Source organism: Oryzias latipes, chromosome 3 (genome assembly GCF_053564925.1).
Source record: "Oryzias latipes strain Hd-rR chromosome 3, Olatipes_Hd-rR_3.1".
Lineage (NCBI taxonomy): Eukaryota > Metazoa > Chordata > Actinopteri > Beloniformes > Adrianichthyidae > Oryzias > Oryzias latipes.
Window position 1 is genome coordinate 13605941 of NC_136239.1, and position 18237 is coordinate 13624177.

Below are 18237 nucleotides of genomic sequence, written 5' to 3' on the forward strand. Positions count from 1 at the left end.
AATGTTTGTAAATGCTCTGTTAAATGCTCATTTCTGCAGATTTTAAGAATGTGCTGCAGCAACAGCAGCTTCTAGAGGAAACATGCGACCAACAAAAGAGCAGTCACTTATAAAAACCCCTCAAGAGGGATATTCATTACGGAGTGTGGCAAAACATGTTATGTGTCCCCAGTCAGCTGTGACTAAAATATGGAGCAAATCCAAACACAAAAAATGGGAACAAAAGGAGAAAAATTGTGTGGAGACCAAAACAGACTTCCCCATATGAGAACAGAAACTTCAATATACTTTATAAATGATACTAATATCACGTTTGACACCCAAAATATTTGTGTTGATGAATTATTTAATAGGTCACCCACAGAAAAATAATACTTGTAAAAGGCCCAACAGCATCCATTTACCACAATGGGAGACACTTTGATTAATGAGACGTTTTTTTCCTTCACCTTTCATATTTGACCACATTTGCAGCACTGAAAGGTTTTTACTAAACCAAAGAATAAGCAAAGATAGACTGATGAAGATTATGTTAAATTTAGGAAGAAGTAATAATAGCATTTATGAAACAGGATAAAGGTGAAGGGGCCAACAGACACAATTAAACTACATTGAAACAATTTAATCATCTAAAAAGAAATAAAACATTTGTGTTAAAGTTTTCAAAGACTTCATCTTTGATTAGGACAAGAGAAAAAACGAATAAAACTTCAACATGCTCACTTTTTGTGTAGCTACAGAAAACATAAATGTAATTTTCATTTTTTTGTGTAAAATGTATCAAACATATTGTGGTCATATAATTGTTTAAAAATTACAGTTGCCTTTGCACCAACATTGAAAAAAAATGTTAAAAAAAATAAATCACAATTTAGAAAGAATATATTTGGTTTCTTTGTGAGGTTCCATAAAATTGCTGTTTCGGTTTCAGTTCCTTTGCCTTTGTGTTTTGGTTCTCTTTTTGTTCTGTCATGTTTTGAGTTTGTTTCCTGTTTTATTTTGAAAGTCTTCCTGTTATGTTGTTGTTTCGAGTTTTACTTTTGGTCCCCATCTGGCCTCATTGTTTCCACTGGTGTCTCGTCTGGTATCTATTTAAGTCCTGTTTTAGGTCCCCTGTTTCCAGTGTGCTTAAGATTTCGAGTTTCGAGTTTGCCTGCCTGATGCAGTGGTTCAGTTTTGTTTTGGACTCTTGTTATTAAAGCGCCTGTTTCCTGAAACCTTCAGCCTCCTCCTCCTCTCTGCGCTTGGGTGCTTCCCTCATTCCCCGTTCGTAACAATTCCATGTTAATAAACTGAAGGGTAAAACAACTATCAGGGTAAAATGTCAAATAATTTAGTTGAAAATTATTACTGAAAACTAACTTAACTTTTATTACAACTTTTAGAAAAAACATTGCGGAGTGACTGTACATCAATACAGACTATAGAGTTTCTCCTCTTTGAAATTTTGAAAGCTGGACTTTTGTCAAGGATAAAGTGTGCCTTGGCTCAAAAAAGTTTGAAAAACCCTGCATTAAAGAAAAAATTCTTTATGAAATGTGAGCTATTTTCGCAGTTTAGTTTCCAACCCAGACTCGATCTCTGAGGCTCTGCCTTTCTCTCCTTGTCCGCCCATTTGACGTCAACCTACAGTCGACCTCGGTAGCGTGTCTGCGTTTCTTCCATGAAGACAAACAACATCCGAATTTTACAAATAGGATGTGAATGTAGTGCATATTAGAGGAAATCGCTTTAGCTGATCAGCGCTAGCTCCGCAGAGAAAGTGGGGGGCTGGGAGCGAAGACTCTTCCTGGAAGGGGCGGTTCCTCACTTTGTGACGTCACAATGTTAGAAGCCACTCATTTTCATGGATTGGGAAGGGCTGGTGCTCAAAGAACAGGTTTTTAGAGGAATACCTAGAAATGCATGAATGGATTACGATACAACTTTGTTTTTGTTGTTGTTGTGAGGAATGAACATTTTGCATGATATAGGTCCTATAACTCTGACTTTCATGCATGGCTATGAAGGTTTCTTCAGCCAAAATGGGGCTTTACACACTGAGTGCACGTTGCAAGTTAAACCAGGACGCGCTTTTACCAATCACTGACTCTGATTTATGGATGCCACCCTTTTTAAATTGCAAAATGTGTAAAAATTGATCATGGAGGAGAAATTCATAACTGCCAATGTAGAGCTGTAAAAGGGAAAGCTCGGAACAAGATTCCCGAGATTTGCCCCATTCTGACATTTTACACAAAGACCACAGTAGAAGCCCCACCCTTCCTGTACAGTGTGAACACCACAAGCTCGATGCACATCCAAGAAAGCACTTTTAGTGTGTTCTTGAATGTGTGTCACATCCCCAAGGCAATGAATGTTCTGTAACACGTAGAAAAACAGACTGATACCACTAAAACAAATCTCATCATGTCAACACAGTCAGGCATTGCAACACGCTCGCTGCGTTAGCATTTTCACAATAATACTGCCCAAACACTTTGATAGTGTTGTGCACCTCTGAAAATCACTTTGATAACAGTAAACACAACCAGAATGAATAAATATTTCAAACACTCCAGATTATAAGTATTTTTTTTAATATTAAGGCTTCTGTGCGGTAAATGCGATAGTTGTGTTTCGTCACGAATTAATATCAGCCAATTGTGAATAAGGCACGCATGCAGTATTTATTTCTTTATTTTTTTGTAATGTGTTTTTATGCAGTAGTTGTGCCATAAATTGGGATTAATAAATATTCACCCAGCAGAAATCCCTTTTAAGAGCAGAGTTTCCTCACACCCAAATTATGCGTAAAACATTTCTCAAGTCCTTTCATTAAAGGCTTTGTCTCAGCTGACAGACTCAGTGCTGCTCAGATGGTCTTCAACAAATCTTTGTAACTGAAACTCATCATTTAGCGTGCCACATTCAATCTGCAACATTATCAATCACCATGCCCTATGAAGGGCATCAACTGGAAAGGCTCTTCTACTGCAATTTGTCTCTGGTGTGCAGGTAGGGATCGCAACATAAATCAAGGCTTCTTACCTCATCTTGGTAGATGAAGAAAAGCATGATGCACAGAATTTCCAGGAAGAAAATGAGCAAGAGGAGGATGAAAAACTGCGGGGAAAGAGGATAACAATTATTAGTACAGTGGGGAAACATTGCAAGCGGATAACCATGATCTGTCAGTGGGCTATCAATTGCTTTGGCATAAGAAAAAAAAAACTAAAGGTCAGAAGAGCATAGAGAGAGAGAGAGATCCAGGAAGGAAGACGGTTGTCTCCGTTTATTAAGGTGGCAACATTTTATTCTTCATCAGTTCCCACTTTCCCCCTCATCCTCTCCACCCGTATCTTCTCCAGTGCCGAAGGTGAGTAGCTTGTTGGGTAATACATCTTCTTCCTGTGGGCCCATTTGAGTGCTTAAAACAGTTATGAGCTCATCCATCAGTTATCGTGTGAAGACGAAGCTCCAGCTTTCACAAAGAGAGAGGAGACTGAACCAAAGAGAGGAAAAATATTTTCAAATGAAGCTCCTGCTTTCTTAAGTTTGATCAAATTAGCTCTGAATCCAATAGATTGTGTTGTTAATACAGATGGAGAGATATTCTAAAACAAGTCAGGCAACTTGTATTCTGCTTTGCAACAGATTTCTGAAAGAAACACTGCGATGAAAACATTGGGTGTTTTTTGTTCTTGTGGTATTTTTCTGAAGATGGATCACAAATTGTGCACAAAATTACATTTCCTAGTATATCTTTATTCAAATTATTGTGAATCAGGAGCAGATGAAAAAAATTGAGTTTGAAAAAGGTTGTAGCTGTGATGTAGAAGCTACAACTGCAAGCCACAAGCTCCCTGCTCCGCTCCATTCTAATGCATCCACTTACAGACAAATAGATCCATGCACGTCTTTGTTTTCCTCGTCTGAGCTGGAATCTGGGTCTGAACTGTACGTCTGGATAGCTCCAATATTGCTCCTTATTATTGTGGCACCAGCAATGTATAGGTTGGGCACGTGAGGGGATGTAAGCTAATGGGGGAGCGTGCAAATAAATGGATGACGGGAAGTGAGAGTAAGCTTACTTAGCTCCGACAGTCCCGCCCACATCTCAGAAGTGAATGTTAATAATCTACTGCCCCATTGGTCTTTTCATAAAGAAGAGACCGCTGGGAACGCTTTTAAAAAAGATCAAAAGATGATTGGCGTGGGACCTATGAAGAGTATGGAGTTAATTCAGTCTCAATAATCAGAAATGCACACAACCTGTTTTACAAATGCACACGCTCCGATTCACAAATGTCATTTTATGCAAACGTGAAAAATAAATTCGGAAATACACACCCTGTGTTTCACAAACACACAGATTGTGTTTCACAAATGCACACTAAATGTTTTACAAATGCACAATAAGTGTTTCTCACAAATGTGCACACTGTGTTTCACAAAAAACATTTTAGAAATTCACAATAAATGTATCAGAAATACACAGTAGGTGCTTCACAAACATGATTTTTAGGTACACATGTGATGTGAACTTACAGATCATTCGAACTGCAGACTGTGCATTCAAAATCCCGTTCTCATTTGTGAATCTCCCCGTGTGTGTGAGAGATTTTTCTACGGTGAATATTGAGATTCATCTGACGGAGCGGGTCGACTAATCTCACCATTGGCTAGTGAATCTGTCAATCAAACTCATCGGGAAAGCAGGCAGGTTCGCTTTTAGCCAATCGTATGGCCCCTTACACTTTCTCTACGCTTTCTGCGGGTGGCAAAAGCCCCGCCCATATTTGATTCTGTACCAGTCGGTCGTTAGCGTGTTAGCCTTAGCATGGCTTGTCGGTTTATTGCCTTCGGTTGTCAAAAATTACTGGCTTGTGCAACTTTTCAGTGGACCTGGAAGCAAGGCAACATTGGTTGAATGCAGTTGACATTGAATCCATCGAACTCTGTACTGGTCATGAGATTTAAAATGAACGTTTCACTCGGGATTGTTTGTACGTTATTCTCTTAGCTTTCATGCTAGCGTCATTTCAACACTCAGACACGGTTTTGATCATATGAAGGTGGAGGAGAAAAATCTTCAACTTCCACAGGTTTTGTGGAGAAACTGGCATCACTTTGCTCCGTACCACGCAGTGGGACTACATTACCTCAAGTTCATCTCACTGTCAATCACAGATACCCAACACACCTCCCCTGCTCAGCCCGAGGTCACTTTGCTTGACCTTAATTTTATTTTTTTAATAACTCAAATGTCATTGATTTTATATTGTAACCATATACATATACACCTCTTGGCCAGGTCACCCTTGCAAAAAAGATCCTCATCTCTCTGGGTTTTATAGCTGGTTAAATACTACACAACAAAAGATGGTCATAGAACAACAAAGTGCAAACATTCACCCTTTATTGCAGAGTAAAATTCAGTGAAAACATGGACAGATTAAAACATCAAAATTTAAGCAAATGTGGGATCTCTACTGATTTGAATTTTATTTAAACTGGAACTAATTTTCAGAACTTCCTTACATACAATGAAGTCCCTTGAACAATACAGCAGTATTGATTTGAACTCTGTCTTGCCCCGCTCAGTCTCTCTTCTTCTGTATGTAATTATGTCACCTAAATTAAGTTCTAAACACACTGGACAGTAAAGATGTAGGTCCACTCCCAAACGGTCTGAATTCCACAATGGATTGATGTCGTCTTGCAGTTCCAACATTTGTGGACCCAAAAGAGGACTGTCCCATACCAGGACATTGATCCCAGGATGAGGTTCAGTCATGGATCCACTCTCCTCCCATTCAATCTCTGGAACCAGCATACCCTGACAAAAAAAAAAGATACTGTTTATGAACAGCACTGTTTTTTTTGTGTTTTAGATTATGTAGGAACAGTGACCGACTAATAATAACTTATATTGTTGCTGGCAGGCAGACCTCATATCTCCATAACTGTTTAGAATTTGCAAATAAGTGACTTTTAACAAAGTAGTGAGATTAGTACAGCTGATGGCTCATAATGCCATGCATTGTGATGCATTTTGAACTTGCAGATGTGCTATTCTTCCTACAAACAAACAATTTAGGGAAATTGTTTGCACCACACAACAATAATCCTTTTCATTCATTTTCGATGAATATTCACTGTAGTCATTATGATTTCATGATACTCTTCTTGATACTTTCCACTTTAGTCAAACTGCACACAAATCAGTTGTCCAGTACAGTGAGATTAAATAAAGCATTTACCCGGGGATCAGAAACAGGGTTCTGGGTCAAGCCCAACTGCCACAGCTGATTTGGTGTCATGCTTTGCTCCGTCCTGATTGGATGGCTGTCCCACGCGTCACTAAAGACATCCAAACTGGCCTGAATGCGTGGTAGAAAAATGTAATGGCAGCAGAATATGTGATGTGACTGATATTGAGAAAGTCTTGGTCCTCAGGAGAGTGCAGGATGTTGTAATATAAACCAGTAACACTCACGAAGACATCACACCAGAGGAGCTCAATCCTATATTTGGAAAAAAGCAAAAAGAAATATTATATTGTCAGATTTATTTTTAATACATCATTCACTTTTATGTATCAGGGCTCCAGACTAACTTTTTTCACTGGGAGCATAGTGGCCCCTAACTGAAAATTTTAGGGGCACAACCAGAAAATTTAGGGGCGCATACCGTAAATCAACATTCTAACCAAATCTACTAATTTCCACTGTATTACAAATAAATACTTTAATAATAGATGCAGAAATTACAATGTGCTGTTTCTAATTCAGTGTCATATTTTATTCTGCACTTTTGAAGATGCAACATGAAGGTAAACTGACAGCAGCATCGCTGTCACGACAGTACAACTAAGTAAAAATAGTAAAAAAAATACCATACATTTAGAATAAAAAAAGTTTTTAGTAACAAGTGATTACCGTAGTAACCTTTCGTAATTTCACAGTTTCAAACAATACTTAAATGTATGTAAATATTAGAGGATGGAAATTCATGTTGGTGACACCAAATAGGTTCAGCCAAGATGCACAATAAGCGTGTTTGAGATCACCCAGATGGACGCAACACTGCACAGATCACCTGGGGCCTGTTTCAGAAAGGAGGTTCAACCAACTCTGAGGTTGAACTTGAACTCTGAGTTGGTCAATCGAGAGATTAACAACTCTGAGTTTTCTGTTTCAGAGAAGCTGATCGGAGTTAGGTCAATCAACTCTGAGTGGACTGATTCAGAGTTTAGCGTGCGCACCGCGACTATAAGAAGCCATTATCAATGGAGCGCAGATATCACGAGTCACCATGGCAACCGTGAAAAAAAGAGGTCTGCGTATTTTTCGCCAGCTGAACTTGACGTGCTGCTGCAGAGTTACAGTGAATATGAGCGCATATTCCAGAAGAAAAGCAACACCGCTGCATCTGCAAAACAGAGACAGTTAGCGTGGGAAAACGTAGCTGCTCAAGTTAATGCGTAAGTTTGCATTTAAATCATTGTTATAAAATATTGGCTGTAATAACTTTTTAAATAGCGTAAGGTGTGAAATAAAAAATGGTGATATTTAGGTGTACTTTTGAAGTGTTATTCCTGGTGTAAATGCATGAAATGCTGCATAGTGTACAGAACCAATCTGGGGGGGAAAATGCATTTAACGTCGGTAATGTTTAGAGGACTTTTTTGTTAACCTTCCCCTCTTGCAAACGGTCAGTTTAATATTAATACATGCAATTGTGTTTTTAAAAGTGAACTTTTGTCTACTGTTGAACCTTTCGCTGCGCGAAGACTTCTCCTTTCTTTTCTCTCGTCTTTCCGACCGTGGTCAGAAGCGCAGGGGAGATTTCTTTCAGGGCCGAAGGGAATTCTCCTTCGGGGTTCACTTCCCGTTCGAAACCCTCAACCTCCAGAGCGGATTAAGAATGACTCCAAAACAGTTATTCTGGGAATGACACCTTCTCTTTATTTAACTAAGTGCTCCGTCCTCCGAACACACAATATATACCACGCACACACCTTCGCTCCGTGCTCACCCCCCCCCCATCTGCACCTGCAATCGCACCCCGCTCAGCACACACACACTGCAACACTACCCTTGTATTGATCAAGTGGTATAGGTCTATATGGGATTAAGAAAGTAAGCAGTACTACTAGCAAATTGTGTTTCCAAAAAGGAATTGTTACATTAATCTAATTCAATGTCCCTGATTTCATTTTCATGTAGATGCAATCCTGCAGGAATTAAAAGAACATGGCAGCAGCTAAAAATGAAGTATAAAAACATTAGGTCAAATTTGAGCATGTGATGGATGTAGGCTTTGTTGACAATATTTGACATATGAAACATCTACATAGCAATACCTAATGTTGTTTTCATTGTATATGTAATTGACTGCAACGAAAAACGGTAACGCTCAAACAAAAACGTATGGGGAAATGACAAAAAATTGAGTCTTCTCAAAATCCTCGCACGACGTAAATGTAATTCTCTACGAATTAATGCAGCCTCCTCGTCTATTGGGTCCTCCAAAAAAGGACAAGCCATTCTTGTCACTTGGCTCTGTGTGACGGAAATTTGGGCAATGAAGGTTAAAGCAAAAAATACCGCTTCGTCTTTAAAAAGGGGAGGGGACCGGCAGAAACCTTGAGTTTAGAGGATAAAACCTGCTCCCGACCAGGTTAGGTTCACAGCACAAGTAACCATGGATACTGACTCCGAGTATAAGTTACCTCTCTTTCAGAAACGGGTTTGACTTACTCTGCTTTCTCTGGTTTAACAAACCTCCCATTCTGAAACGGAAAACCCAGGGTTTCCCTGATTCCAGGGTTAACGCACTCAGAGTTTACACTTAACCTCCTTTCTGAAACAGGCCCCTGGTGTGTGACATATATTTTTGTTTTTGCTCCAACATCACCTGTCAATCAAAACAAAAATATCACGAGAAAGGGGTGAGAGCAAGACACCAATCAGAGCGAACGCAGCTGGAAATTTAGTATTGAACTGACTAAAAGCTGCCCTACAGACTACAAAACAATGCATTATGGGACATGCGTCCTGATGGGTTTTTTGTAGTTCACTGATCAATTAAAATAATTTAAAATACCAACTGATTAAAAAAAGGCTACATCCATTACAAAACATTAAAATAATTATAAAAGATGTAATATCACAGATCATACTTAGGGGGAGAGGCATATTGAAACGAAATTGAATGTTAAGGACAACTCCTAATTCCTGGTCTCTTTCAGTCTCGCTGCAGTTTCGATTTCATGCGAGTTTGAGACCCCTGCTGTACACTCTGTCACTGGTACACTAGCTGCAGGTCGGAAGAACGAATCAATAGTTCGCTTGCTCATAGCTCAGACGCACATATCAGGTTGTGATGATATTTGTCTCCGTTTCCTTCCCACGGATGTTTACGCGCGCTCGATTATCTCTAGGCCCCGCCCCTCCACATATTTTAGCCACTTGCAGTGACTTTCCCTATTCTTCTCAGACGCATTGGCCGCCTCAGGCATCACTCAATGAAACGCGAGTGTGCGCTCGCGTGTGCTCCAGTCTCATGAGTATTCGCGCGAGTGTGTGTGTCTGCCTGCGTGCGTGCTCGCGTCTCATTGATGATTTCATCTCTCATTTCATCGATCATTGACGTGCTCCTTTCATGTTTAATGTATAAAAAATACGGAGGGTGGAGGAGGCAAATTTACTGGTAGCAGATGTGCGACTGGGTGTAAAATTCAGTCGCACACTCTCAAATTTTGGTCGCAAAATGCGACCAAATGGACGCAGTCTGGAGCCCTGTGTATATATTAAAGCTTCTAAAACTAGGTTCAACTCACCGTTGATTGTGTGTACACTTTTCCCACAGTGAAGCCGTTTGTGTCAGTTGTACGTACTGTGAGCATTAACTCGGCTATGCCCACATTTTCTCCTCCGTGATCTCCTCTCACCCTGACAATAACATGAAAATCATGTCTCAAACACATAATTACAAATGCATCGCCAATACGGTACACATCAGTTTAAAATGTAATGTTCTTATGCATGTTGCCAATAAGTAGAATTTCTAGGTTAAAAAATTTGCAGGAGTGGGTTACATGTATCACTGGGGGAAAAATTGAGGCGAGAGACTGAGGGGGGGGGTAAAATGTTATTCATGAGGGGAAAGTTTTAGAGTTGCCTTTGTTTTCAGAGGAGTCTAAAAAAAGTTATTTTATTTTTGTACAAATAACCAAGTACTTATACTGCCTGATATGTGAATAAAAGATTTCTTTATGAATGACATGAATACCTCAGAGGAAAGCCATAAACGTTCACAGCGTCACTGAAGAAGGCCAAGTGGGTGTCTGCACAGTTGTTGTCTGCTATCTTCTCAGGTACAGGATACATGGAATACAAGTACAAATACTTTCAACTGTCAGATATTTACAGGGGCAAAAATGCTAAATTCCCAATTGACAGGTAAAACAGTAATACAATAGGATGATAAAATGTGAAATAGAATAGAATAGAAGGGTATTTAATAATCCCTGAGGAAATTTTTTAAAAATGGCCATCTTAAAAAAACACATAAACACACATGCATTACAAATAGAAATATCACAAAATAAAAAGATTGATAAAAAAAGATAAATAATTGGAAAATCAGTGGGTAAAATTAAAAGAAATTACTTGTAAGATGCCCTGCCAGAGTTGTATTGCCTGATGGCACGAGGAACAAAAGATTGTCACGCTGTCACATTCAGTAATTCCTAGAGAATAAATAAAAACACAACAAACATGGATTAGATCATTTAGCTGTCTGATCTTAAATTACATAATTTTCAAATATATGAAAGGGGAATTTTTTTAAAACACTCTTGCTATGATAACTTGAGCTTGTAGTAAAGAACACCTTTAAAAAAAAATCAGAGACAAGACACTGATCACAGGAAGCCTGTGTGTAATATTTACAGTAACTTCTACTCTAATCACTGTTGACAGCTGATTTCTCCCATCCACCCTTTCTGTGACTACTTATCGACTACAAAACAGCCTAAAAACACAATGTTTGGGATTCTTGTCATTACGTCATTGGAAGTAAAGATACGGGGATTTTAGTGGCTGTCACTCTGACACAATCTCACAGGGCTGGTCATCACAATGAATACGGGTTCTAACGTTAGAAACTTAATGAGGCTTCTTTCATTCAACAGTGGATTCATGTCTGTTATAATAATTAAAAAATGCCGTTTTCATGAATGTCATATGAATTAACTTTGTTGCACAGTCCACCCCGTCTTAAAGTCTGGGTTGTGAAAATGCTGTGTCTAACTTTAACCCGGATCGCGTTTACATAAAGGCAGCACAGGGAACAACTAGCTAGTTAGCATAGCATAGCATCAGTGTTTAAACAAATCGCCGTCTCCAAATCAATACTTTTTATTAAACTTTCTTTGCTGCTGTAAATCCGGCATGTTTTCCCCTTAGTTCCTTATGAATCATGTTAAGAACCTACAGATCATTGGCTATAGACGCTAGCTTGAACCGACACCCGGCTTGAACTTCACTCACACTCACACAGACACAACTTGCAAAGGCTAAGCAAAGCAAAGCTAAGCTAATTAGCGGTGGGGGTACTCTGCAAACGACTCGGCTGCAGTGTTCATAAAGCATTCACACATGTCACTTGGCAAAGGAGAACGCTTCAACTTAGTATTCAATAACATTACAGGACGTACGACGAGGGAATGATCAAATGCATTACTTACGGGCTGAGACTGATCCCGTTCAGAAGACCTCTCCGCCATGTTTGCCGCCCGCGTCCTCCCAACTGCTGTGCTGAACAGCTCCCTCCCTCGTCACTTTGAAAGTCAGGAGTGTACGGGGCCATTCGATTGGCTAAAAGCGAACCCGCCTGCTTTGCCGATGAGTTTGATTGACAGATTCACTAGCCAATGGTGAGATTAGTCGACCCGCTCCGTCAGATGAGTCTCAATATTCACCGTAGAAAAATCTCTCACACACACGGGGAGATTCACAAACGAGAACGGGATTTTGAATGCACATTCTGCAATTCGAATGATCTGTGAGTTCACATCACATGTGTACCTAAAAATCATGTTTGTGAAGCACTTACTGTGCATTTCTGATACATTTATTGTGAATTTCTAAAATGTTTTTGTGAAAAACAGTGTGCACATTTGTGAGAAACACTTATTGTGCATTTGTAAAACATTTAGTGTGCATGTGTGAAACACAATCTGTGTGTTTGTGAAACACAGGGTGTGTATTTCCGAATTTATTTTTCACGTTTGCATAAAATGACATTTGTGAATCGGAGCGTGTGCATTTGTAAAACAGATTGTGTGCATTTCTGATTATTGAGACTGAATTAACTCCATAGAAGAGAGCATTTGATAATTGCATTTTGTGATCAATAAACTGACTATTTAGATCCTATGCAAAATGATTTTAAACTATACTCTTCTGGAGGCGCAAAAGAATCCTCGTTTGAACTAAATGGACCAAGCAGTGAAAGGAGCCCTTAATGCAGGGGTCGGGAACCTATGGCTCGCGAGCCATATATGGCTCTTTTGATGGTCACATGTGGCTCGCAGACAAATCTCTAATCATACTTTTTTTTTTTTTCATTAGACCAGTCCTTGTCTGGCGCGATGCGATGCCAGAGGCGCGCAGTAGTAGCGGTGCTTGGAGAACAAAATCTACGCCAGCACTATCAGTTACTATTATCTATTATTTCACAGAGTTTGTACCAGCCTGAAACCTGTGAATTGACGTGCCTAAAACTGCGCACTCCCGTCTCTGAGAAAGAGCGCGCAGTTGCGGGGACGGGATGTTAGAGGAAGAAACCAGGGGGGGGGGGGGGGGGGGGGGGGGGGGGGCACGGCCAGTAAGGTGAACCACACAGGGATTGTAAAAACGTAAAACCCGCTGCCCGTCACTCACTGCAGCGTCTGAGTGTGTGTTTGGCTCCGTATCTGCATGTGATCAGTCTTTCTCACATCTACAGAACATTCAGACCAACGATCACGTTTAAAGTCTCAACGCCTGCGTGAAGCAGAAACTCACCACGTATCAACCAGACTAGACCATCAGCAAAACTACTACGAGAAATACTCATCATTTATTAGCAACAGCATAACAATGTTATTAAAAAGAATCCACAGACTTATTGTACTTTAAAAATGTTGAAATTACATCAAATGCACACATTCATTTGTATATTTAGTTTTAAACATATTGTTGCGGACTGAGTTTAACTTGGCTGTCGGGCCGCGTTAAAAGTTCTGGAGTTCATTAAACGCATCAAGCAGAGATCTGATTGGCTCTCAGTTCTGTCGCTCAGCCTGTTGTTAGGTAGTTTGGACCAATGGGGTTCAGCTATGGGCCGAATAAGGGAAATGGGAGGGCTGACGCGGCAGGAGCGAATATAAAGTTGGGAGAAGCGCTCTCGCCTCGGCGGGAGAGATTCAGGAGCTGCTGAATTAATTGTACGGCGTTTGTTGCGGTCTGCAGTAACCAGAATAAAGAACCTTAAAAGAGGTTAAGTCTCCGTGCCGCAGTGTGGGAAAGGGACGCTACATTATTGTATGGCTCTTTCGAAATTACATTTCAAAATATGTGGCGTTTATGGCTCTCTTGGCCAAAAAGGTTCCCGACCCCTGCCTTAATGTATCATAACATTTTTATGATCAAATTTACACTACACAAAAATTGTATTGAATATCAAATTGCTACAGCAAATGTGCACACTATTTTAGATCATAGATTGAACCTCTAAAAAGAAAAATCTACTTTATTTTGATGCCATGTTTACATGCTTTGTCATCATGTGTCATTTTTGTTTTGTTTTTTACCAATAGACCATTGTCATGCTAAACAACAATGACAGGAGGCGTGCTTATCATGGTTAGCATGACGCCATGTGGCTAACAGGCTGGTAGTTGCCAGCATTGGCCTCAGCTGGTTGCAGCTCCCAACTGCTTGCTCGGTTCATTCTGAAGGCAACGTTTCTGTACCTGAAAACACAACCTAGCTAAAACGTGATTGGAAAAAAAAAAAGACTCTAACTTAATGTGCAAAATTGTCAGAAGCTGAACCAGGTGGATTTCATATAGAGCATCAAGAGAAAACACAATAAAGGTACAACTATTTCTATAAATGATACCAGAACAGGTAAATGTGCTTTTTTACCTGAGGTTCAGCCAACGGAGAAGGTTTTTTAGGCTCTGACAACCCAATACTGAGTTTTTTGTCTGGGTTACTAACTAGCTGATGAGTGAATAAGGGTTTGATAGATAGGGGCTGAGGAAAAAACAAATTATTCCAGATTAGAACTTACAATAAGTGTTACGTTACCAATCATTGTTTATCATTTGATATTATTTCCTGTATTTTTCGGAGCATAAATCAAGTTTTTTAGCAGAGTTTGACCGTGATCACGACAAATCTGTGGGGTTTTTTCCTCAAAATAAACAGCAACAACCACTAGAGGGCACTGTAGGAGTGTGTATCATGTTGATTACCAACAGCAACGAAGAAGAAGGAGCGCCGCTCAGTCTTACATTACGTTCACTCTGGGCGTGTGTCGCACGTTCAAAGAACGCGCTGAATGCGGGCTCTTGATCACGCTTTTAGCATATGGTGTTTACACTGGACTCTGGCTACCCGGTACTAGTGCATGTGCTCACATTTGGAAGAGGCTTGGTGGGAAATGTCAAAGCATTACAAATCTGGTGAATTCTGCTCCAGGCTTTTTCTTTCCCAGCTATGTTCCAACAAATAAAAGATATGGTGTCACAGAATTCCAGCTGGGAAACAAACCACAAGTATTAATTTCTCTTCCATGATTAATTTTAAGACAGTTAGAATGAAAAGAGACGCCGTCCAAACCTCACTACCAAAACCGAGTCCCTGAGTCGACCCGCTTGAACTTGCAACGTGTGTTTAGTGGCCGTGCGTTTTGTACTTAAGGTATTATAACGGTCGTAAAAATGTGTACAATGACGCATGAACGCAAGAGTTTTTAACATAGAAACCCAAAACACACGTATATGTGCGCTTGCATCGAATTTAAACGCGTGTTTAAAAGTTTAGTTGACTTGCTAGCATGCTCCTCTTTAAGGTTATCTGAATAATTGTCCATATTTTGAAGCTACATAAGCATCAGCGTGCTACTGTAATGAAGCGTGCAGATATTCAGTGTATTATTGTTATCTATTCTGTTATCATGATTTACCTTTCAAGATGAATTTTTCCCAAAAGTGCAACATTTTGTCTTCTTCCTTATGCATTGTTTAGCTGCTGCGACTTATAGTCCGAAAAATATGGTATAAAATGTTGACAACTAGTATAATATTCTAGATATTACATAACTCCGACTACTTTGCTTTAAAAAAGAAAAGAAAAATCTTCTTGATCTATGATCAAACCAATAAACTTTGCATAACAGTCCATTTCTTCCAAACAGACTGCAGCAGGTTTGTCTGCTATTTTTATTCTACAACAACTTGTAACAGGAGCACTGTCAGATTTCCTGTAGGCTCTCATTGCTAAAAAGCTCTCTTCAGTAATGCATGTACTTTGACACACATGTAGGCTCACTCGTCACATATTTAGGCTTTCACGTGTAAAAAGCTTTATCTTTGGCGCTAAGCTCTTCCCTTTTTAAAAAAGAAAAACCTAGCATGACAGTACATGTATAACATCTTAGCTAACATATATAAAAGATGCTACTACACGGCTGCAGCAAAGTTCGTCCACAAGAGTTGAGCTGCGAAAATAAAAAGCAAAAAATCATTTCAGACAATAAACCTTTTTGTTTTTTTGTTATGTGAAAGGGATTTTTGCAAACATTTGATTAGCTATACAAATATGGTTTACAAAAGCATTAAAGTTTCTTTATTTATGGTTAATTTATTGTAGTTTTGTGATTGCATAAAACATTATACATATTACATCAATGTTTTCTCTTAATCGTTTCTAGTGGTGTGGGGGACAGAAAGATAAAATAGTATACATAAATGTACTAAATGATTAGGAAATATTACTTGTCTCATCAGATTTCTTTAGCATTTTTAAATTTGTCTGAGGAAAGTTTTTACATCCTCTTTTTTAATTAAATCAGAGAGGTTCCAATCTTTCTCGAGGATGGTTTGTTTAGATTCACACACGGTCACATTAATACCTGGAGGCTCCCTATACCTCTATTGAGGGCTTGGGGTTGACCACAGCAGGGTCACTATACTGGGGTTCTATATTATCCCAAATTGGATTCCTACTGGTTTTGTGACTTGAACCTGCGAATCCGTTCCTAACAGTGGACCAACATAGATCCCTGTAGTTTAGAACACTTCACTGAATGTTCAGAACTTAATTTAGATACATTTACAGGAGGATTTTCCTCTGAAATTTAAAGTCAGTGAAATTGTTATATGTATAACCCAATACTTTTTAACTGAGCTCAACAAGATATGGGGCAATAAGACAAGCGCTCTTGCCTCACAGCAAGAAGGCCCCTGGTTAAAGCCCTTGCTGGGGGACCTGAAACAGAATACCAATGGGGGACCTTTCTGTGTGGAGTTTGCATGTTCTCCCCGTGCATTGTGGGTTTTCTCCGGGGACTCCAGCTACCTCCCGCCATCCAAAAATATGCATCATAGGTAAATTGGTTACTCTAAATTGTCCCTAGGTGTCCCTGGGCCCCACGACAGACTGACGACCTGTCCAGGATGTCCCCTGCCTTCACCCACTTGTGGCCAGGATAGGCTCCAGCAGCCCCGTGACCCCGAAAGGAACAAACTGGGATTAGATGAATGAACAAGACACGAGTAATAAATTATGAGGTGTTGTCGAAAACCCACCATGTCACCCACAACATCTAAGATCTTTAAAGACCCATGCACTCCGGTGAAAATTGTTTATAATTTTTTTAACATGTTCCTTTGGCATTTTTCTCATGATGTATGAAGAAAATGTAGCTTGAAATGTGCATTTCTGAGCATTTCTTTATCCAAATGGTTGGGAATCAGGAGCAGATGAAAAAATGTCCTTTGGAAAAGATGGGTGGGCCTCAAGCTCCCTGCTCTGCTCCTTTCTGATGCATCCACTTGCAGACAAATATCATGAACGTCTTTGTTTTTTCTCATCTGAGCTGGTATCCGGATCAAAACTGTACAAATATATCGCTCCAATATTGCTACCATTTTTGTTGCACCGCTAATGTTATGTTGGGGGAGTGAACTGGTGGGAGAGTTAATAAACAGATGGGTGACAGGAAGAGGGGACGGGCATACTCCATGCCAATGGCCCTGCCCACAACTGAGAGGTGATTTTTATTTTTTTAATAAATTACTGCTGCTCTGGAGAAATTACGGCCTAGAAAACGACACTTGAAAAAAAAAACTTGGCTAAAAATGGCATAATCATAATTAAAAGACCACTGGGAACACTTTACAACAGATCAAAAAGTGATCACAGTGGATCTTTAAGTATTACCTAAAGTTGTAATTGGAGTTTTTTTTGATTTACCCTGGAATTTAGGAAATCCTCTCTGCTTGTTGCTTTTCCTGTAAATTGCTCCACTGAGTATCGTTTCTCTCATGCTCATGTACAACCACTGAATCGTGGAGGCGAAACAAGTGCTGTGTGAATTTACCAGCAGGAACGGCACAACAAGCTGTTCATCACAACGGAGGAACTGTCAAAGAAACCAACCCCAGGTCCCAGCCTTCAGAGAGTCCGTGATAGGTAATTAAAGGGGCAGCAGTGCTTTACAAGCCTGATTAAGTCCACCAATACAATGTTATTGTTGCATTAGAACAACTTCATGAATAACACAATGAAAAGAGGATCAAAACGTACAACTGCATGAAAAAAATTCCATAGATCATTTTTGTCAGATGAATTATGCAAGGTCGATAAGAAAATAGCGTTTAAAGCGAGGTTCTCTCCTCCCCTCAGCAACGCGCTCAAGCAGCCAATTCCATTTGAAAGTCTATGTGGACGCGTGACTGCGAATTTCTGGCTTTGTGTGTTCAAAACTCATGTTCAGGCATAGCCACAAAAGTTTCTACGTATAAACTACGCAGACATTGAACACACGTCGAAAGTTGAACTTTGACCGATCAGTAACTTGGATTGAGTAGTGATGTATGAATGGCGTCCCTTTTATTTCATGGAAGCGCCAACCGTTTGAAAATTGATCAGAAAATAAAAGTTATGGTTGCGGTTTGTGCCACGACAA

At 39.7% G+C, this 18237-nt stretch overlaps 1 protein-coding gene and 1 long non-coding RNA gene across 5 annotated transcripts in view; both read right to left on the bottom strand.

The window, feature by feature from the left end:
* tspan4a (tetraspanin 4a) overlaps positions 1-18237 on the bottom strand; it is a 287620-nt gene that overhangs the window by 76470 nt on the left and 192913 nt on the right. For 2 of the 3 annotated variants that reach the window (XM_011487843.4, XM_004066855.5), the window contains one exon: positions 3031-3105. The exons of the other annotated variant lie outside the window; for it this stretch is intronic. In XM_011487843.4, coding sequence (XP_011486145.1) covers positions 3031-3105 — 75 coding nt within the window. The remainder of the gene's footprint in view (positions 1-3030; positions 3106-18237) is intronic. 3 annotated transcript variants of the gene reach the window in all.
* Positions 5617-11867, bottom strand: LOC144990928 (uncharacterized). Of its 2 annotated transcripts, none has more exons than XR_013654802.1 (7): positions 11741-11867; positions 10662-10741; positions 10282-10358; positions 9830-9941; positions 6482-6509; positions 6246-6345; positions 5617-5821 (listed from the first exon to the last, which is right to left on the bottom strand). It is a non-coding gene; the product is annotated as an uncharacterized LOC144990928 (long non-coding RNA). The 2 variants fall into 2 exon arrangements; XR_013654801.1 differs by having other exon boundaries at positions 6246-6365.